General features: G+C 41.9%; 2 protein-coding genes and 1 pseudogene across 2 annotated transcripts in view; 2 read left to right on the top strand and 1 right to left on the bottom strand.

Moving 5' to 3' along the window:
• Positions 1–519: 519 nt before the first annotated feature.
• Positions 520–1,227, bottom strand: LOC117416483 (small ribosomal subunit protein uS3-like; annotated as a pseudogene).
• Positions 1,228–4,775: 3,548 nt separating this feature from the next.
• Positions 4,776–10,006, top strand: LOC117416484 (claudin-1-like). Its single transcript, XM_034027594.3, has 4 exons — positions 4,776–5,250; positions 6,889–7,053; positions 8,148–8,232; positions 8,837–10,006. The coding sequence occupies exons 1-4, from the start codon at positions 5,028–5,030 to the stop codon at positions 9,000–9,002; spliced, it is 639 nt and encodes a 212-aa protein (XP_033883485.1). The 5' UTR covers positions 4,776–5,027; the 3' UTR covers positions 9,003–10,006.
• Positions 10,007–20,551: 10,545 nt separating this feature from the next.
• LOC117417318 (prolyl 3-hydroxylase 2-like) overlaps positions 20,552–21,744 on the top strand; it is a 44,464-nt gene continuing 43,271 nt past the window's right edge. Inside the window, exon 1 of the mRNA XM_034029375.3 lies at positions 20,552–21,388. Within this exon, the coding sequence (XP_033885266.3) occupies positions 20,951–21,388 (438 nt within the window). The 5' untranslated portion in view covers positions 20,552–20,950. The remainder of the gene's footprint in view (positions 21,389–21,744) is intronic.

Raw genomic sequence — 21,744 nt, 5'->3', positions numbered from 1 at the left:
TTTCTGCATGCAGCTGTTGAAACCTCCGAGATGAGAGCACTGTAAGTTAACTCACGGGCAGTAAAAAAAAAAAAAAAAAGAAACCGAAACAAAGGCTATGATACAACTTTGAAGAGTGCTAACACAAAACAGGCGTTTCACTAGACCTATTCATTTTACACCAAAACCAGGTGATCCTTTCAAATGGGAGGCCACCCTGAATGTATCTTCACTCCTGATAAACTTTTCTTTTAAACTGCAATTTACTATGTCAATTGTGCAGTATTGAACCATTGGAAGTAACGCTCTACTGGTTGGAATTACAGCTTCATTATGTACAGTTGGGTGTACATGATTATTATTATTATTATTATTATTATTATTATTATTATTATTATTATTAGTAGTAGTAGTAGTAGTAGTAGTAGTAGTAGTAGTAGTAGTAGTAGTAGTAGTAGTAGTTGTTGTAGTAGTAGTATTTTTTTGTCTTTTACTGTTTTGTTGACATTTTTACAAAGAACATTTCCAGGCACTTCATGAATACCCTTATGCAGTGGGAATTGGACCTCCCTGGGGCATGACGGGCACATCTGGCTTGGCTCCTTTCTGCTCAGAGATGGGGGTGGTGGGCAGAACCTCGTCCTTGGGCTCAACAATGCTGATGTGATCAGGTAGAGGCTTCTTGGGGCCCATCTTGCCTCTTGGATCCCAGGGCAGCATGATCTTTACTTTGATACCCAGCACACCTTTACTGAGCAGAACGTGGCGTACAGCGGTATCAACATAGTAGTTGACTGGGTCACCACTGTGGATCATCAGACCATCCACAAACTTCATGGACTTGGCTCTCTGGCCTCCCAGAAACGATGGCTTCCCAGCCCTTAGCACCACTCTCCATGATAAAACGGAGAACAGCGTAGCAGACTCTTTGCACTGCCATACCCCCAAGCAGTTTGCAGAGGAGAGACTGTCTGGGCAATGGCGCACAGTCCTCTGGTGGCAACCTTCTCAGCAGAGTTCTACACTGCCCTCTGGGAAGCCAAACCGCTTGTGGACCACAGCAGTCAGTTCACGAACATGGCAACCTTCCTCACTCAGCACATTCTGAGTCCTTGTTGCTAGGATGATGATCTCACTCCGGAGGAGTCATTCAGCTCAGCAAAACTCATTCAGCTTGACCTTGAAAATGCCATCTGAAACAAACTTCCTCTTCTGGGAGATCTGTGTCGCCATTTTGTTTTGTGCCGCTGAAAGGAAAGGGTTAGGGTAGTAGTAATACTAGTAGTAGTAGTTGTAGTGTTAGTTGTAGTAGTAGTAGTAGTAGTCGTAGTAGTGGCAGCAGCAGTAGTCGTAGTGTAAATGCTGATTCCTGGGCATTATATATTTTTTTAATGATATTGTGTTATTTTTTAGAGAATGCCTATAAGCAGGGGAAACCCTTGATGCCTCTATCATGACTCTCTCTCTTTTCAGTGATAGGAATAAGACTCCTCTTGCATAGCAGTTTCACCCTTTCCAGGTATACTATGAGATTGATTAGCCACGGTGTATAGGCAACAACCTCGGGTCGTCTGATTAAAATCCTAGTAAAACCAGGAATGGATCAAGCTGATTTGCAATGGGAGTCTCATTTCCATCCCTGCTCTTTGTCTCTGAGCTCAGTGCTTTGCAATGGGAGTCTCATTTCCATCCCTGCTCTTTGTCTCTGAGCTCAGTGCTTTGCAATGGGAGTCTCATTCCCATCCCTGCTCTTTCCCTCTCTCCGAGCTCAGTATTTCTCACTCATTTCCTGGGGTTCGGTTAGACCTGCAACAAGGTTATGGTGATTTCTATCAGTCAAATGAACATTCCTTTAGAGTGAGTCAGGGAGGGGACAGTTGGAATGTTATGTTTGGATGTTCTAATCACAATCAGAACATTCCGATTTTATTGATGCATTCTGTCAAAAACTTTTTTTAATGCAGAACTAGGAATCGAATAGATCTGAATACACACACACACACACACACACACACACACACACAAACACACACACACACACACACACACACTTGGAATGAATAGACCCTTTTTTGAAAATCTGCCCCATTTAATATGTAAATGCAGCATATCTTTACACAGTGTGTTCCTCTTAGAATATTCCAAAAGTATTCTGTTACCATCAAAGCCGTGCCATATAATTATAAACAAAGATAAAAAAAAGAACAGCCTTGCTGTGCTTTGCCGGTAATTGCAGCGCCTTGAACCCTCCCTCAGGTTTCTCCCCCTCACCCCTGACTCACAAACCCATGAGAAAGAAACAGATTACTCTTGCAGAACAAGTCAGAACACGAGGCACTCTGGGAAGTTTCAGTTACTGGAGCTCAAACACTCCAGGCATGGCTTTCTGTTCTCAATGACACAGGTACTATTCTTAAGAAAATGATGCCTGATCTATCATAAATGAATAACAGGCTATTTGTAAACTAATCAACCCATACCTATAGGCGCCCACCACTGGTAAACCATCTAAAATGTCAATCACCACAATTACAATTGTAAAAACTGACGATAGAGGAAAAACAAATTGCTTTATTAGAATGTGGAAACCATTCATTAAGTATTTCAATAAAAGGTGAAATACATAATTGTCACATTTAGGCTGTATAATATTACACAGGTATGAAAGCATGTATGTGCACGGATAATTGATATGTGAATGTGTATCTATGTATATTAACATGGATATGTACATACCTATACATTTATCTGACTTTGGAAAATAAACCAATGCATTACTTATTATTAATAATCTGTTACTTTACATTTGTACATTAACTGAATATTTTACTGGAGAATCTGAATTTTTTAAAAATGGAAAAAGAAATCGAAAGAAAAACTATAAGAAACTGCGTCAAATAGACACACGTTTCAGTTGAAGACATTGAAAAAGACCTTTAGTTGAAACCTTTGTCATTGTCATTACATTTAATAAAACATATATATTTCTTTAAATTTCCAAGTCCTTTTAATTTAATCAGTAGAAACTTTAAAAACCTCATGTAACTTCTGACACATTACCTATGCTAATATATTTCTCATCAACAACACAAAATGCAGAGAAAGAATGCAAAGCAAACGCACGACACTGAAAAATTTGACATATCTATAGGTGTATGCAATGTTGAACTAATAACGAAGAGGACATTTACTGTACTCTGAAGAACACACATTCGACAGTGTCAGACATCAGTTCAACAATACATCCAGTAAGTAAAAAAAAGAAAACAACTAGAAACGGACTGTTCATGCTGTTTCTTGTTTTATTTTTCAAAATCTGACAACTGACCCGAGCCCATCTATCGTGATTCATTTATCTTATCAGTTTGTACTGTTCGTCCTGGGGATTCGCCTCCCGGATCAGCCTGAACCTGGTGGCGGTGACTCCTACAACAGCGCATTCCACCCCTCAAAGAAGAAAATAACACCAGATAACGTGATTCTGTATTGAAATGGGAATTTCCACAAGCTGACAGAGCCTGCCTCGGCAGTCCGATCAGGACTCAACCCGTTTTATCTACCAGTCTCGTTTTGCATTTGGCAAGTTAAATTGCACAACATTGCACAAAAACAAGTTTCGCTTCCATTCCAAGCAGTGGTTTCTTGTTCACCAGTAAACAGTGTTAGGACATTGTAAGAATTATCCACAGTGTACTGTAATCTGAGGTTTGCGCTGAGAAGCTCACAGCTCCGTCACGTGTCACTATTTTAATTGTAGTTTGAAGTCGCATGGTCCGGTGACACAGGAAGGCATTAGATTGTGTTGCTGATGTCACTTTACAGAAGGGTCCCGTGTATGAATCCATGTTGTCTTCATTATTTATTGATTGATTGATTTATGTTTGTCTACATAACGTGTTTTGCCGCCTACTTAACTCTCTCCCGGCGTTTGTGCTGGCGGGCTGGCTCCTGAGTTTCTGCACAGGTGGGTATTTGGGTCCAGAGGACCCGTGGATAAATATTTAATTGATTTTTTTTGTTTGTTAGATGGTAGTTACTGGTTAAAAATAAACAGCAGTGTAGCTGCTTCATCTAAAAGGGGAGTGTGTAACGACTATGGAATTGGGTAAAGAACAAATTAAGATATCATCAACCATCCTTATAACGGCACTCCCCCAGCTCCACCATATCAACGCTTATATATAATGTATTATTAGATGTAGGTGTATTCGTAAATAATATGACCTGTAACAGTTAATTACAAATGAAATATGTATTAATTAATAGCCTTAATAAATATTTTGAAATAATCATATACAGTAAGTTTTTAATTTGTGTCCACACAGGGAATAGATTAATAATAATAATAATAATAATAATAATAATAATAATAATAATAATAATAATAATAATAATAATAGCCTATTTCAGATCGTGGTGTGTTTTATTCAATCAGTCAAAAATCCAAGAGTGCATAAATGCAAATAAAACAGACAAACATTCTGTTACCTCGAGAGACAGATAGTATTATTTTGAAATCACGTGTTTGACCCGACTGCATTGTAAAAACACACGGGGCCGCTCATCAAAACTGTGATGTCACCAAATAAAGAGAAAAAAAGAAAAGAAAACACGTGCAATTTACAATGTTGTAGCTATATATATATATAACGAAGTTAGTAGTAGTTTTTAAATTGATATAAAACATACAGCAAGGTGCAGATACCTTTGTGAAGATGTTTTGAGGTGTCTGTGGTCTGTTTGGATGAAACCACCAGAGGGCGATATTGAGCGCTGTCCTCCAGTTTAAATTTGGGAGCGAGGTGTGAGACCGTCATTCAGGTAATCTTCATTCAACAGCAGCAGAGGTACTGTTTAAATTTGGAAAGAACACACATTTCTTTACTTCACTGCCAAAACAGCTTTCAGGAATTACATATTTTTAAAGAAGCTCCTTTCTGAGAACTTGTCTTAACTTTTTACATTTAATTTCATCAAATTGCATTTTTTTTCCTCCAACACGAAAAGCGCTTTTCCTTTTTGAGACCAGCACCTACTTATCAAGAAAGATGGCAAACTCAGGACTTCAAATGCTTGGGTTTGTCCTGGCTTTCATTGGCTTTGTCGGTCTGATTGCATCCACGTCGATGCCGGAATGGAAGGCATCATCGTATGCGGGGGACAATATCGTGACAGCCTTGGCGATATACGAGGGGCTGTGGATGTCGTGCGCGTCGCAGAGTACTGGACAGATACAATGCAAATGGTTTGACTCGCTACTGCAACTGAGCGGTAAGTAAATGAGAATACTGCTTCACAGGACTCTGCGCTATGCAGTGATTACGAGTCCTGCTGAATACTGCTTCACAGGACTCTGCGCTATGCAGTGATTATGAGTCCTGCTGAATACTGCTTCACAGGACTCTGCGCTATGCAGTGATTATGAGTCCTGCTGAATACTGCTTCACAGGACTCTGCGCTATGCAGTGATTATGAGTCCTGCTGAATACTGCTTCACAGGACTCTGCGCTATGCAGTGATTATGAGTCCTGCTGAATACTGCTTCACAGGACTCTGCGCTATGCAGTGATTATGAGTCCTGCTGAATAGTTTAACACACACACACACGGTGCAGGTGCGCGGGACCTTCGTTCATTAGATTGTTGGCAGTGCTAGATACTCTGTGAAATTGGAGAAAGTAAGCATATTTTTAGCATAGTATGCGGACACAATTTGATCAGTCCCTTATAAAATAAGAATGGGTCAGCTGGCTCTTGAGACCAAAAAAGATTATTAAGTAGAACATTGTGTGTGTATGTGTGTATATCTATATCTATATCTATATCTATATCTATCTCTCTCTCTCTCTCTCTCTCTCTCTCTCTCTCTCTCTCTCTCTCTCTCTCTATATATATATATATATATATATGTATATATATATATATATATATATATATATATATATATATATATATATATATATATATATGTCATAATAGTAATTATACTAATAATGTTCTTGCTACTTGCTGCAGTAGGAGATTATCATCTCCAGCACAGTGAATTGTTTTTTGTCCAAGGGGTGTGTTTTTTGTTATACTGATAACATTTTACAGGAAACAATTCCAGCTGCTACTTAAATATGTACCAAAAAAATAAGAACACAAACAAAAGGTTTTTATTGGACGCATGCATGTGCGCGTGATTGAATGCTGCCTTCTGGTGCTGATAGGGCAGAGGTTAGGGAACAGGAGCAGAGAGAGAAGGGATGTGCAAGTCCAGGCAATGGCCTTTCCAGATGCCTGTCTCTAGTGGATTCCTCATCACATTCAGGAATGTAATCTTGTGTCTACCTGTCCAGGACACATCTGCTGAATCTACGCCCAACCGAAACCACCTGACACTGTCTCAGAGGCAGTTACACACACCCCCCCCCCCCCCCCATAGAAACTTGACTCACACGTGTCCACTCTTATGTTGAGGATCACCTTTTTTACCTTGCTGGAGAGTAAATGTAGTAAGACACGTTTTCAGTCATTAAAGTTTGGTGAAACTAACCACTTGTGATCCCAGAGTATGTTTCATCACTGGCATGTCCCAGGGCACCTATTGCTATCTTCAAACCTAAAAGTAAAGCTACACTGCATCTATTGCTAATTTTGAATCAACATAAATCCAGATGTTGCAAGGTCAGGAAAACATAAACAAGACCACTTAATGGCACACGCAGGGGTGCTCAAGGTGCGCACTGACTAAATCAGGCAGGGTAAAGATCACAGTGCCTCCTAGTGATCGCATATTGCAATTGCAGTCAATTTTAAAGGGAACTTTAACGTTCAATATCGCGTGATACAGCTTCTCAGCTAAATGATCTTCAAGGGAATTGCAGTTGGCTTCTTTGTGATCATGTGTTTTGCTCCTGTCTTGTAGCCATTGTCCAGACCACGCGGGCTCTGATGATCCTGGGCATCTTCCTGGGGTTCTTTGCCATTCTCATTGCGTCGCTGGGTATGAAGTGCACCACCTGCTTCGCCGACGACAAGCAGAAAAAGTCACGCATTGCCACGATTGGGGGCGCCGTCTTCATCACCGCAGGTATGGAGTCAGGAGACTGACAGTATCACTAATAGAACCCTAGCTATGGACCTACAGACCCCAGTGTGGTTTTTTACTGTAGGCTTCAGGGGGTTAAACATCACTCGGGAGGTTTCCTTGCTCCCGCACAAGATTGGCTCCACTATTGCTTTGATTACATTGCAGGTCATTGTTTAGTGGCAGTTCTGCAGGTGCCTTGCCCTTACACAGGTTCACCATAGCGACGTGTAGTAAAGAATAGTGAAAGCATGGTAAACCGCAGGGGAGCATTGCAAAGAACAGCAAGGTATGGTAAATCATATTAATAAACAAGGCAAGCCAGGTTAAGCTATAGGAAATGTATAGTATAACTATGGGAAAAGCATGTAAAATAGCCTACTGTGCAAAAATACTGTGGTAAACGTTTAATAGATTGGTTCCAGTCTATATTGACGGCGCTGTGCTGTATCAGTTTTTGGCTCTCATGATTAGATTGGTTCCAGTCTATATTGACGGCGCTGTGCTGTATCAGTTTGTGGCTCTCATTCTTAGATTGGTTCCAGTCTATATTGACGGCCTGTGCTGTATCAGTTTGTGGCTCTCATTCTTAGATTGGTTCCAGTCTATATTGACGGCCTGTGCTGTATCAGTTTGTGGCTCTCATTCTTAGATTGGTTCCAGTCTATATTGACGGCCTGTGCTGTATCAGTTTGTGGCTCTCATTCTTAGATTGGTTCCAGTCTATATTGACGGCGCTGTGCTGTATCAGTTTGTGGCTCTCATTCTTAGATTGGTTCCAGTCTATATTGACGGCCTGTGCTGTATCAGTTTGTGGCTCTCATTCTTAGATTGGTTCCAGTCTATATTGACGGCGCTGTGCTGTATCAGTTTGTGGCTCTCATTATTAGATTGGTTCCAGTCTATATTGACAGTGCTGTGCTGTATCAATTTGTGGCTCTCATTCTTAGATTGGTTCCAGTCTATATTGATGGAGCTGTGCTGTGCTGTATCAGTTTGTGGCTCTCATTATTAGATTGGTTCCAGTCTATATTGATGGAGCTGTGCTGTGCTGTATCAGTTTGTGGCTCTTATTAATCACTCTGTATTGTCTACAGGTCTCTCGGCTCTGGTGGCTACATCCTGGTACGGTCACAGAATTGCACAGGATTTCTACAACCCATTTACTCCGACCAACACAAAGTAAATGATTCTATTAAACATCCTGTACTACGTGTGGAGTTTTACTGTGGCATGCAGTGGTACTTTCTCAAGGGAATATTCAGGCTTTGTGCCCAGTGGCTAGAGCTGAGGACAGGGAGCCTGGAAGCCATGGTTACCCATTAGCTTCAGGCCCTGAATTGTACTTGTCAGCTAGGCGAGGTTTAAAACCTGTTCTAGGCAGGCAGCTCGGATTTCAGTCCCCGGGGACAAGCATGTTTTTATAAGTTAAACCATTATGGAAAAGACAGCTAGCTTCAAACTAGCAAAGTGCTGGATCTCCGTTCGATAAAAGATAACATTGTCTTGAGGATATATCTGTGGGAGCGTGATGGTTACAGATATGCCTGACAGTGCATGCTGTATTGGTCCGGTTTAGTGAATGTGGCTGCATGCATTATGTGGATTACCATGCTGTATGCCACACCACAAATCTAGTGATTGAAATACAAATATGGTACTGGGATTGTATTGTTGTTGTTCTTTTTTAGATTGTAGCATAGCACCAATCAAAATGAGTTTCTAATCCAGCTCAGGTTGGCTCTGATGTTTCTGACCTATTTCCCCTCATTGTTCTGGTCTGCAGATTCGAGTTTGGCATGGCTCTCTTTATTGGCTGGGGGGCCGCGGCACTCTGTATCCTGGGGGGGGCCTTCCTCTGCAGCTCCTCGTGTTCCAAGGGGGGGCAGGCAGGCTCTCGGCAGTACCCCAAGACTAGAGCCATGCCCTCAGGAGGCAAGGACTACGTGTAGAGCCCAGAGGAAATCAACCTGAGCGTGAGCAGGGCTTGATTACAGTGGATTGGACATTCAGCATTCAGTATTCCACCATCCGAAGAGACAGCGTCCAGTTAAAGCCTCTTAGAGATTCAGAAACCAGACATCTTTACTACGTATTCACACTTGTGCACTCTGATAGGATAATCACTCTTCACAAGAACAAACCATGCAAAAAGGACACCATTGTATTTGCTATTAACTGTTTTTTGTATGGATATGTATATGTATGTTGATTTTAGACAGGGAGGAGTCCGCATTTTTTGCAATTAAAACTCATTTCAAATATAAGTCTATACATTTCAAAAAAACAAAATTACATTTGTTTACATTTCCCTGCTTAGGTTTTACAGCAAAACCGGCTAACATATCTGTTTTTTGTGTTATTTTTTTCTACACAGAATGTTTGGTCACTGTTAGGTCATTTTTAATGTTTTCCACTGGGTAAAAGCAACTGCTAATGAGGAGGAAAACTCAGACAAAGCAGCTACAATGTGTGTGCTGATACAAGTTGCCGTTTATGAGTTAGTTAAGAAATATGTGGACTGTAACAACAGAGCAGCACTGACCCTCTCTACCAGAGTATAGTAACATCTTGTACAGTATTTAGGAATGTGTGTATTTCTGCAGTAATGTACTACACAGTAGTATATTGTCATGGGATGGTTTTCTTTCTTGTGTTTGAAGATTTCAAGTTGCAACATGCACCTGAAATGCCAGCCTGCGTGATCATGGCTTTGAACCCGTCATTAAAAACTCCTGCAGAGCTCAGGTGTTGGATTGGCATACACCTCTGTGCGACAGAGACACCAGTGTCATTTTAACAGATGGGTCTGTAAACAGGGTTGAGGTCCATTCCTGTTTTTCCATCCTAGTTCCCAATACCCACACTCAAACGATAGAGCGTGCCACAGTGTCTGACTGAAAATGACTTTTGTTAATTTCGTTCTTTAAATAAATGGGAAACACTTTTATACAAATCATGTGGTGTTGATGTTTTTTTCTTCAAATGTCTCAGTTTTTCCATGCGTAACACACATTTCTATTTTCAATTCTCAATAACCATTAGGGTCATTCCTCGTTTTTATTTCATAATTATTTTCTATATGCTCAAATAAACTGGGCAATATTACTGTAGCTAAAATCTTTGGTAAGTTTTAAGGGATATAATAAAGAATTCATTTCCCCTTCACTCACCATTTTATTATTGAATTTGTAGATTTTTTCAAACTCTTATGTGAACTCTGTGGGGTATGAGAAGTTCTGAAAAGTCTGAAAAAATCTCTAATCTATCTTCAAATTCTTTACCATTTAAAGCTGACACCAAAGAAGAGGACACTGAACAATGGAAACAGGGTCCAACTGACTTGAACATGATTGAGGGGGGCTGCAGCTTTACGCCCTGTTTTAGAGAGAAGCCTGTGATCTCAGCTTGTTTTTCTGTAGCAAAGACAACTGGTTGTGATGCAAGGTAGATGAGGGGCACGTTGAAGCACGAAAAAAAACACTCTGTAAATTCCTTTCACCCAGATAATGTAGGGTTAAAGTGGATTTGAAACAGTGAGCGTCGAAGGTTACCCGACTTTTTTGCATTATTATTTAAATGTGTGCCTACCTAGAAAAACAACTCCAAGCCCTCACATTTCACGAGTTCCTGTTACAACCAGCCCATTCATGTCAGGTCTGCATACTGTATATATGGTAAATGTTTGCCCTTCCAGCAGGTAACTGTTGTCTACCCTGGTAAAAGCATGGCAATGTGCAGTAAAGCAGATAGCAAGCACAGTGAGAACAGGGTAAAACACTACAGTAAGCTCATACAAATATCCAGAATAGTTGAAAGAGAGTTGATATATGTTTTTTTAATTCCTAACAGTGTCAAAAGCAGTTTGTCACAATACAAGGAATAACATAATTGCAAGCAAAAATGGTCAGTATGCCATAAAAATATGAATTCTTTCATCCTTTCATGTGTGTGAGTGTTGGAGCTTATTTGCATTTTGTAGCATGATACACATTTCTACAGAATGATCTGTTTTTCCTACCAGCTGAAGTAAACATTATTATACAATCACCCCCCTCTTTTTTGTTTTTTACATGCTTGTGTGACTAACATAAATTACAGAGATTGGAATTAGCGGCAGACCCAAAGTATCTCTGAGCAAGAAGGGCTTGAATGAGATAACGAGCCTCACTCAATTGTTATCTGCGTTGGGTAATGTTTTTTTTTTTTTTTTCCAGGATCTAATTGCATGCTTGTCTCCGTATTCCTCCATATTATTTTTGTTTTTTTGGTCAGTAGCTAACACCGAATGATAAAATTGTTATTGTGTATTAGACTAAGAACAGACCTGTTGTGTTCGGAATTCATCTCAGCTGGTACGATTGTAAACTTGCTTGTATGTTAAGATAGATCTTTTTAAAGGCAATGCTTCAAAACCTGCCTTAAAACCAGGTTGCATTGCAGAGTTTCGAGCACCGAGTGATCATTTTTCAGAAAAGGAGCCTGTTTCAGTGATTAATCTAGATTCATTTTTGACCTGGCTAATATAAATACAAAATAAAACAACCAAACCACACTTTCCTAGCACCGGTAAATCAGGCATCTCTATAAAAGGACCAGGTTTTGAACTCTATTTGCTACAATGTGTTATTTGCACATTTGTAGTTCTAAATCTTTTAATTTAAGACTGAAGTTTCAAGCAACTCAATTAAATGTCTGAGTAGTTTATTTTTCTAGTGTGGTGTTTTTTCCTTTTTTTTTTTTATAAGAGTCTCAAAGCTTTTTTCTCCAAACTTTCATGTATTTTCATGTATTCACAAGTAAAAACGCACCCAGTGAAGTTATCAGTCCATAAATAAACAACACAGACATTACATGTAAAGACTTGTAAGTAGTCAAATTTGTTTCTTCTTCGTTTTAGAATTTCAATAAGCGTTTTGTTTGTTTTCTGGCTCAAAAGAAAGAGTAAACCGCTCTGAGAATGCATCTCACCCCAGGGAATAGACTCCATGAAAACATTTTCAAAATGATACGATCAGCGGATAATGAAAATAATAAGGTCATTAAGCTCAGAACGACGAACTCTGTGACTCCTGACTATATTATATGCACCTCCCAGCGTTTCTTGTTGAAACATGCCTGGATTTCACACAGGGGAGCTCTTTAGAAGGTGGTGCTGGAAGCCATGGTCATGGTCCTTATCCACGGCACTGCACAGATTGAGATTGAGCTTGCTTTCCAGTGCATACCATGCTTTCACTACGATTTCAACACCGCTATGCTTTTTCAATGCTATCCCACAGTAAGCTATTATAAAGGAAGTGACTAACAAACAAATATATAAGCACACATTTAGATTACCAGCCTGGTATTTAGTGATACATCTCGTGTATTTAGCAGCATGGTGTGAATATTCTGTTGCCGTCAGATCTCATTACAACCTTCACTCAGGATCCACCTCTGTAGGCACTTGTGCTATCGGACTAGAAAGCAATTAATATTTTGTAACTGCCCATAAAAACACACCTGTTATCAGCAGCTGGTTCTCAGGTACACAATTATTATTGTCATAAATGTTTTTGTCCTAAAGGTAATCTGCAGAGGTAATAAATACAGTGCCTTCAGGTTCCTCTGAAAGTCTCTATTATCATCATTATTGTTGTTAGGACTTGTTTTAAGTATACTGTGTTGTTTTTTACTTAATGTAACATTTACATATGTTTTAAATGTTAATTGTAAAGATGGAATTTACTCATCATTGCTTTGGCAATACTTGTAATAATCAGTCATGCAAATAAAGCTCTTGACATCAAATTGAAAATTGAAATTGAGAGAGAGAGAGAGAGAGAGAGAGGCGGAGGGGGAGAAGCCCTTGCTATCTGCCACTCTCTAAGATGTATTACCAGTGGACTGGGTTGAGGGTCAGGATAATATTATTGTTTATTCCCACAAGGATATTTCAGTTCCCATTTCCAGCTCCGATAAGCGAGTCATATGACTAGGGTTGGAAGTGAATACCTTGTGAAAATTCATAACCCTTCTTCCTGCAGCATTTCCCAAGTCGTCAAGGTCAAATATTGTTGATACGGAAACTGTGTTTTCTTCTGCGAAGCTGAGATAGTTGCCTTTTTAAATGAGCCCAATGTAATTATAACACACACAGCTTCTTAATGCATCCAGCATTCATCACATTCACTTCCCAGGACAAGGGAGTGCCAGCCCATGTAACACAAACAGATCCTGAACGCTGGCGTGGGTTTTAAAGCTGGGTTCCAAAAAAAAAAAAAAAAAGGATATTTCTTATTTTATTTCATTTATATATTTGTCATACGACTTGTTCATCATTGTCAGCTAATGTGAGGCCTCTGAGTCAATCATATCAGTGAAACATGTAAAAACCAGTTCACTGTTTACCCTGTGACCTCCGGTGTTTACAAAGACATCGAAACAAGACAAGTGTTGTTCGAATTCAGTTGCCGAACATGTAGCACATCTATCACAATGGATTTCAAAATCTCAAGAGAGCAGTCCTGCTGCTGCACAGCACAAGGCCATGTTGATATCATTTAAGAAGTGTGCAGTGCTCATCAAACTAGAGCCTGGGCAGCCACACTACTCTGACATCAGCACACAGCACACTGTACTGGCATTCAGCACCACAGGGAACCTGCACTAGAGTCTGGGCAGCCACACTACTCTGACATCAGCACACAGCACACTGTACTGGCATTCAGCACCACAGGGAACCTGCACTAGAGCCTGGGCAGCCACACTACTCTGACATCAGCACACAGCACACTGTACTGGCATTCAGCACCACAGGGAACCTGCACTAGAGCCTGGGCAGCCACACTACTCTGACATCAGCACACAGCACACTGTACTGGCATTCAGCACCACAGGGAACCTGCACTAGAGTCTGGGCAGCCACACTACTCTGACATCAGCACACAGCACACTGTACTGGCATTCAGCACCACAGGGAACCTGCACTAGAGCCTGGGCAGCCACACTACTCTGACATCAGCACACAGCACACTGTACTGGCATTCAGCACCACAGGGAACCTGCTTGGCCTGCCTAGGCAGTGCTGCAGACCAGATCAAGACGGACAGGAGCCCCAAATCAGCACTGAGCATGCATTATCACTGGGAAGTACTTTGAAATATTAGAGTCAACCCCAAACTCACTGTAGTAACTGCCAATAAAGCTTTTATGGCTATCAGATCTGGTTTCATTAATGAGAGCCGTGTTTAAATACAGCGAAGCCCTTCACAGCCCTTCTGCTCTTACTAAACAGCATGTAAACAAGTCCCATGCATGCTGCAGACTGCTCTTTAGGAAGAACTTGATAAGGGAAACCTTCCAGTGTTGTGTTGCAAGCTCTGTCTCGTGATGACAGTCTGGGGCAGCGTGACTCCACAGCGGGTTGGATTGAGGTATTCTTGAACTGAATTAAATACATTTGCATGAGATGATATGTAAGTTGGTAAACGTATGAGCCACACATTAATGCAAAGAGGAATCATTGCTGTGCCTCCCTCCACTCTTCACTGCCTTCAGGGGAGACTGAGCTCTTTATCAAGGAGAAGCTTCAAAAGATCCAGGAAAGTAAAGGATCCAGGTGTAGCAGAGTGAAGCAGATTCCTTGTATCCCTTGTATCCCAGATTCCTTGTACTACCTGTAGCTACATGTCCAGGTGGGAATATGGAGACTAAAAGCTGCCCACACCTGTCCCTAATGTTTAACTCCCAGATACTCCTAAAACCTCACTCTAAAAGTAGTCTAAAATCTCACTCTGCACCAGGGAGCTTGTTTAAAACTCAGCTGAACGTTTATAAAACAGGCATTTATTTTTGGAAAATACACTGATGGAAAGAAACAACCAGTGTGAATTAGAATAGAATACCAACCAGTAGGCTTCATTCTTAAAACGTAATTACATGTCTTTGGATGCACAGAATTAAAAGACAGTATTATGGAATCTCTTTGGAAACACTCGCTTTCTATTCGGCAAAGTCATTATAATTAATACAAAACAGTCTGCACTGTAAATGTTTATCACGTTACTATTTACTCCCCACCTTAGCATAATTATGTGTGCCGTTTAAAATGTTTGCCGCATCAGAAACATTAACCTCAAGATAAAACTATAATAACTAACACTGATAAACTTGTTTTCTTTTTCTTTTTATTAAAGCCAGCATGCACGTTATCCAAAGGGACTCTGTATAACTCTCTGTCGCTTTGCACTTTCTGCAGACTTGTGATTTCTTACTTCTATTTGTTTTGCAAGTAAGAAATGCATCCATTTCAAACACTGAAAACATATTCAACCAGCCGCTATTGCTGTTATTAAAATGCAGCCGCGGTATAAATAAAACAAAAAAGTATGAGTATTGGGGTTACTATTTCTGTTTACCGGAGCATTTATACTTGTAAAAATCGCACAAACACAACAGTCATGCTCAACACAGAGCGCTATTCACAGGTACAATCGCAAGACGCCTGCTTCACCTATCAGAGTGGAAATCAAATCAAAACCGCGCATGCGTACAGGTGGAAAATGTGGACGTGATAGACTGTGTGTTTTTGTTTTGTTTTTAATGTGCGGTTCACTTTGAGCTGCTAAACAAAGATGAAATAATTATACACAGTGGTTTAGACAATATATAATACCGTTAAAAAATAAATTCAAGGTTTTTTTTTCTTTTTCTTCTATTCTAGTCTTTATATGGGGAAATATAAAGACGCAAATGTATCCTCAGACTAGGAGATAGTATTATAATTTTTTTTAATTTTTTTTTATTTTTTAATTCAGTGCAAAAATATATTTATTATAAGCCGAAGGTTCGTTACAACGAAGGGCGTTATAGCGAGGGTGTACTGTAACTACTTCAAATGTTTGTTTGTCTTTTCAGCTGTTTTTAATATGTCATGAATGAAAGGGTTAAACCGATGAAAATAACGTTTTTATAGAAAGGTGTTCCTATTGCGCCATCTTCTGTATAGCAATAAAGACTTAAATGCTGGTAGCTGCTTCAGTGGCCATTATTGTAAACTTTGCAGATTACCACTGTAAATACAGCACACCAGTACATATTTAATGGATGTCGTTTGTATATGAACAGAGAACAATCTGGCTGAAGTAATACTACTATACTACAGAACAGGGCCTGGTCTAAAGACAAATACATTACCAGAATACAGCCTTCAAGAAAGGGACTGATCATTCTGTGTCGCTGATAAAAACAGGACTTAATTTGAACAAATATAATAAAAAAGTAAATACAGGTTAGGTATAGACAAAGTGATGGCACTACGCTGGCTGTAATGTTAAGCAACAACGTGTTACTTTGGGGTCTCTAGGAACTGTAATCGCCACAGTTGCTGATTTAAGAGCTTTTTCGTGTGTATCAGTGTTGTGAATAAGTGTACAGCACCATCTGGTGGCTTTATAAGGCAATGCTGTTTGATCATGGCGCAGTGCAGCACTGATAGAGGGAAACAAAATCACAAACCCTACTAAAAGAAAGATAACTTTACTGGGAGCAAACTCTTAGAAAATCTAAGGTTAATCCGTTTTATATATTTTAATAAACAGAATACATCATTTCAGGAAATGTATTTTTAGAAATGAAGAAGCGTGCCTTATAATAATTTAAAAATTCAAAAGTTTAATGGATAGTCCAGCCTATTTGCACAGTACTATAACATTACAAACAGTATGTTTTCCCCCCCACCCCATTATAGATCTTTGCTGAGCTCATATTTCTTGGACTGGCGTAGTGATTAATACTGCCACTAGAGGGCGCAGAATGTTTTGTTAATGAGCGATAGCAGATACAGGTTGACAGCAGCCCAAACTGTATGTTCAAGCTGTATCCATGTATTTCAACCACCAGGGCACATTATTACAACATTCACCGTCTCTACCAGATTCAGTGCAAAACATCCTCAGGTATTTATCCTGCAGGAAAAAACAAACAAACTATATTATCAATTTCCAGCATCTTGACTTCCTGGCGTGTTTATGATTTTGGATACCTGACAACTCAGATGATCTGTATCCCAGACTGCATCTGCAACCAGGGATCCAAGCACCAAACGTCATCCATGTTTAGGTCTGATTGGTAAGATGATGGCTGCAGAGGTCATGCAACATTTAAAAGGCATTGATTGATATAGAGAATAACCCTAACTGAATGCAGGTGGTGAGCCTCGTCAAACAGAAACTGGGACCAAGTACTGTACTGTATGCTATTGTCAAAAGAGTAATGGGGCAGTGTATAAATATAGTTGAAATTCAAAATTATCAAGACAGCTTTGATATGACAGAAATCTGCCTAACAGTTACCCATTGACAGCACTCGGCACAGGGCTACATAGACAGGTACCAACATATTGCTCCTTTGTTAACAGTCCATTGTGTGTGTGTGTGTGTGTGTGTGTGTGTGTGTGTGTGTGTGTGTGTGTGTGTGTGTGTGTGTGTGTGGTGGTGGTGGTGGGGGGGGGGGGGGGTATTTTTTCTATACTCTGCAGCTAGTGGGAAGCAACAGTGATGAATTGTTCACTATTTCAGCTGCTTGCTAGACATCTGGATACAGCAGAGTTCTTTCTTCCAAGTACGGCGGACAAAGACCTCACTCACACTCTATAATTGGTAGCAAATGGTCCTCTATTTTTGGGAATTAGCTACTGGACATCCACACGTCTCTGTTAAGATTAAGAACCAACTACAACTTCAGGAAACACAGCCTGCACTATTTAAGAATTCCTGTTTTTAACTTGGCACACATTTTTTTTCTTTTTTGTTTTTTTTAATCTTATTTTATTTGATATATCCTGAACAATTTCATGGCATTTACTGATTGTTAAAGCTTAATCTGGTTTGATGTGTATTACCACAGGGTAGCAGCGCCTCTGATCTGTGAGGTATTACCACAGGGCAGCAGCGCCCCTGATCTGTGAGGTATTGCCACAGGGCAGCAGCGCCCCTGATCTGTGAGGTATTGCCACAGGGCAGCAGCGCCCCTGATCTGTGAGGTATTACCACAGGGCAGCAGTGATCTGTGAGGTATTACCACAGGGCAGTAGTGCCCCTGATCTGTGAGGTATTACCACAGGGCAGCAGCGCCCCTGATCTGTGAGGTACTGCCACAGCGCAGCAGTGATCTGTGAGGTATTACCACAGGGCAGCAGTGATCTGTGAGGTATTACCACAGGGCAGCAGCGCCCCTGATCTGTGAGGTATTGCCACAGGGCAGCAGCGCCCCTGATCTGTGAGGTATTGCCACAGGGCAGCAGCGCCCCTGATCTGTGAGGTATTACCACAGGGCAGCAGTGATCTGTGAGGTATTACCACAGGGCAGCAGCGCCCCTGACCTGTGAGGTATTACCACAGGGCAGCAGCGCCCCTGATCTGTGAGGTATTGCCACAGGGCAGCAGCGCCCCTGATCTGTGAGGTATTACCACAGGGCAGCAGCGCCCCTGATCTGTGAGGTATTGCCACAGGGCAGCAGTGATCTGTGAGGTATTGCCACAGGGCAGCAGCGCCCCTGATCTGTGAGGTATTGCCACAGGGCAGCAGTGATCTGTGAGGTATTACCACAGGGCAGCAGCGCCCCTGATCTGTGAGGTATTACCACAGGGCAGCAGTGATCTGTGAGGTATTACCACAGGGCAGCAGCGCCCCTGATCTGTGAGGTATTGCCACAGGGCAGCAGCGCCCCTGATCTGTGAGGTATTGCCACAGGGCAGCAGCGCCCCTGATCTGTGAGGTATTACCACAGGGCAGCAGCGCCCCTGATCTGTGAGGTATTACCACAGGGTAGCAGCGCCCCTGATCTGTGAGGTATTGCCACAGGGCAGCAGTGATCTGTGAGGTATTGCCACAGGGCAGCAGCGCCCCTGATCTGTGAGGTATTACCACAGGGCAGCAGCGCCCCTGATCTGTGAGGTATTGCCACAGGGCAGCAGTGATCTGTGAGGTATTACCACAGGGTAGCAGCGCCTCTGATCTGTGAGGTATTGCCACAGGGCAGCAGTGATCTGTGATGTATTACCACAGGGCAGCAGTGATCTGTGAGGTATTACCACAGGGCAGTAGCGCCCCTGATCTGTGAGGTATTACCACAGGGCAGCAGCGCCCCTGATCTGTGAGGTATTGCCACAGCGCAGCAGTGATCTGTGAGGTATTACCACAGGGCAGCAGTGATCTGTGAGGTATTACCACAGGGCAGCAGCGCCCCTGATCTGTGAGGTATTACCACAGGGCAGCAGCGCCCCTGATCTGTGAGGTATTACCACAGGGCAGCAGCGCCCCTGATCTGTGAGGTATTACCACAGGGCAGCAGCGCCCCTGATCTGTGAGGTATTACCACAGGGCAGCAGCGCCCCTGATCTGTGAGGTATTGCCACAGGGCAGCAGTGATCTGTGAGGTATTACCACAGGGCAGTAGCGCCCCTGATCTGTGAGGTATTACCACAGGGCAGCAGCGCCCCTGATCTGTGAGGTATTGCCACAGGGCAGCAGTGATCTGTGAGGTATTACCACAGGGCAGTAGCGCCCCTGATCTGTGAGGTATTACCACAGGGCAGCAGCGCCCCTGATCTGTGAGGTATTACCACAGGGCAGCAGTGATCTGTGAGGTATTACCACAGGGCAGCAGTGTCTAGTGGTGCTGGTGGTCACTCCTGTGATTTACAATGCGTCCTCTCTTTTTCCAGATATCCACTGCACCCCCACGCCAGCCCTTTCCTTGTAACAGTGAGCCCGGACTGTGCTGTGTGCTTTTGTAGCCCTGAGCACCTCACAATGGGCTTGTCAAGTAACTCCAGGACTGCATTGCTCTCTTTGAAGGTGTGAATACTGGACTAATCTGCTGCAGTGCCAAGTCCTCTTCCCAGGGATGGAGGCTTTCTTTCACAGTTATCGTTTTATTGTAATATACTAGCCAGTTGAGCGGTAATTTAGCCTGGACATTTGTTTTTATTGTCTTGCACTGATGGAAACTTCCAGTTTTTACTAGAGTAATGTTTCTACGTGCAATGTTAATTACTTGATGATGTCAGGCAACCAGAGTGCTTATTCCTGCCCTACCCAGGATACTGAGTGTGAATTGTGCGAGCTGTCGCTAAATTAATTGAATTGTTTTACTTGTCACCAAAGCACACACCTGCCTGAGAGAATCGTTTCCATCAATCAGACCTATACAGCAGCTGATTGGCTTTCTGAGTCTCTGACTGGGCGGGACTTTGTGAAGCAAGACATACTGAACAAATAGAAACTTTACCTGCTGGCACAAGGTTAAAGGAAAGAGTGCAGACGAGTGCAAAGTTATCTATAATAACGGTGTTGCGCTATTTTGATAGATGTTGTTTACTGTATAAAAAATGCAAGCAATATGATTAATCGTTGTTACGCGGCTCTCCAGATAGAATCGCCACCACAATTAAACAATTAAATACATTTACTAAACTGCTGAAGCAATTCACACTCACTTTACATGTCGAATACATTGCAGTTTAGAGAGGTGCGTTAAAAAACCTGACCTGCCTTAAAGTGTCCCGAGATTCTGGAGCCTGCTGCCAACCCTAAACCTAACCCAATGTAACAGCAACCCCCCTTCTCAGAAAACTAAGCGTTCAACACATTCCTGCAAGGAGTTTTGCAATGGAAAGCAACCTGCTTTCCACCTCGAATCTAATGCCACTCAATTGTACCTATGCTTTTTTTGACCGCTCGCAGTAGCCGTCCGGTTTCAGCCCGTCAGTTTTGAGTTTCACGTTTTCCTCACTTCATGCTAATCTCCCACTCGGGACTCCGCTGATCAGCCTGGCTCGCATTGAAAACAGGGTTTAGTGACATTCACACTGCGAGCGAGTGAGTGAGTGAACGCGTAGCAGCAAACCAACTAATGCGAACGATGGATTTTAACTTTACCCAGTCTGCGATTTTCGCCGGGATCTCGGTATTGCTCCAGACACTCTTGTTGTGCTCAACCGCGGCAAGTTTGGAACCGTACGACCTGCTGTACGCAAGCGGCGTTGAGGCATTTTATAGACACGATTATGAGAATGTGGTGCGCTACATGGAGAAAGCCCTCGCAAGCTACACCGAGCTCCGGCAGACCAAGGTCCAATGCAGACTCGGGTGCAATGATCAGCACCCGTTTGATGCATCCTTTTCGGACTTGGCGTTCTTCAGTGCAGTGCTCAAAAGGGCAGCTTGCTTGAACGAATGCATGGAGAGTAAAGTCGGGCAACAGCTGTCTGTGCACCTGGTCAGTGGGGATGTCGTTCAAGACTTCAACAGAAGGGTCCCTTATAACTATCTCCAGCTAGCTTACTATAAGGTAAGTCCCTCGGTACCGTATTCCTGTGGTACAGCCTGTACACTTGTTAGGTAAAGGTGTTTCACGAGATACTGCTGAACAGGCGAAGACAGTCAGTGCGGGAGTGACAGGAAATACTGTAATCACCTGCACAGGTGCGCGTTTCTCAGTTGGTCGTTAAGTTGACACAAACTAAAAGGAGCATGCGAAATGCGACTGCGCATGTGATGTTACATTAATAAAATACAGAAATACAACGTTTATTTTTTGTGAATGACATTGAAACAGACATGCATTACAGTATGGCTTGGCAGTTTAAGTGACTGTGCCGTATGGTGTGAGTGCGTATGTATTTATTTATGTATTTGTTTCCCTGG

This window comes from Acipenser ruthenus, chromosome 12 (genome assembly GCF_902713425.1).
Source record: "Acipenser ruthenus chromosome 12, fAciRut3.2 maternal haplotype, whole genome shotgun sequence".
In the NCBI taxonomy this organism is placed as follows: domain Eukaryota; kingdom Metazoa; phylum Chordata; class Actinopteri; order Acipenseriformes; family Acipenseridae; genus Acipenser; species Acipenser ruthenus.
This window is presented reverse-complemented; position numbering and strand designations above follow the sequence as displayed.

Bases quoted from the DNA above. Each gene is read 5' to 3' on its own strand.
- LOC117416484 (XM_034027594.3), top strand. From the start codon at position 5,028: ATGGCAAACTCAGGACTTCAAATGCTTGGGTTTGTCCTGGCTTTCATT. The intron at 7,054-8,147 runs GTATGGAGTCAG...TATTGTCTACAG, and splicing joins CGCCGTCTTCATCACCGCAG to GTCTCTCGGCTCTGGTGGCT. The intron at 8,233-8,836 runs GTAAATGATTCT...TCTGGTCTGCAG, and splicing joins TTTACTCCGACCAACACAAA to ATTCGAGTTTGGCATGGCTC.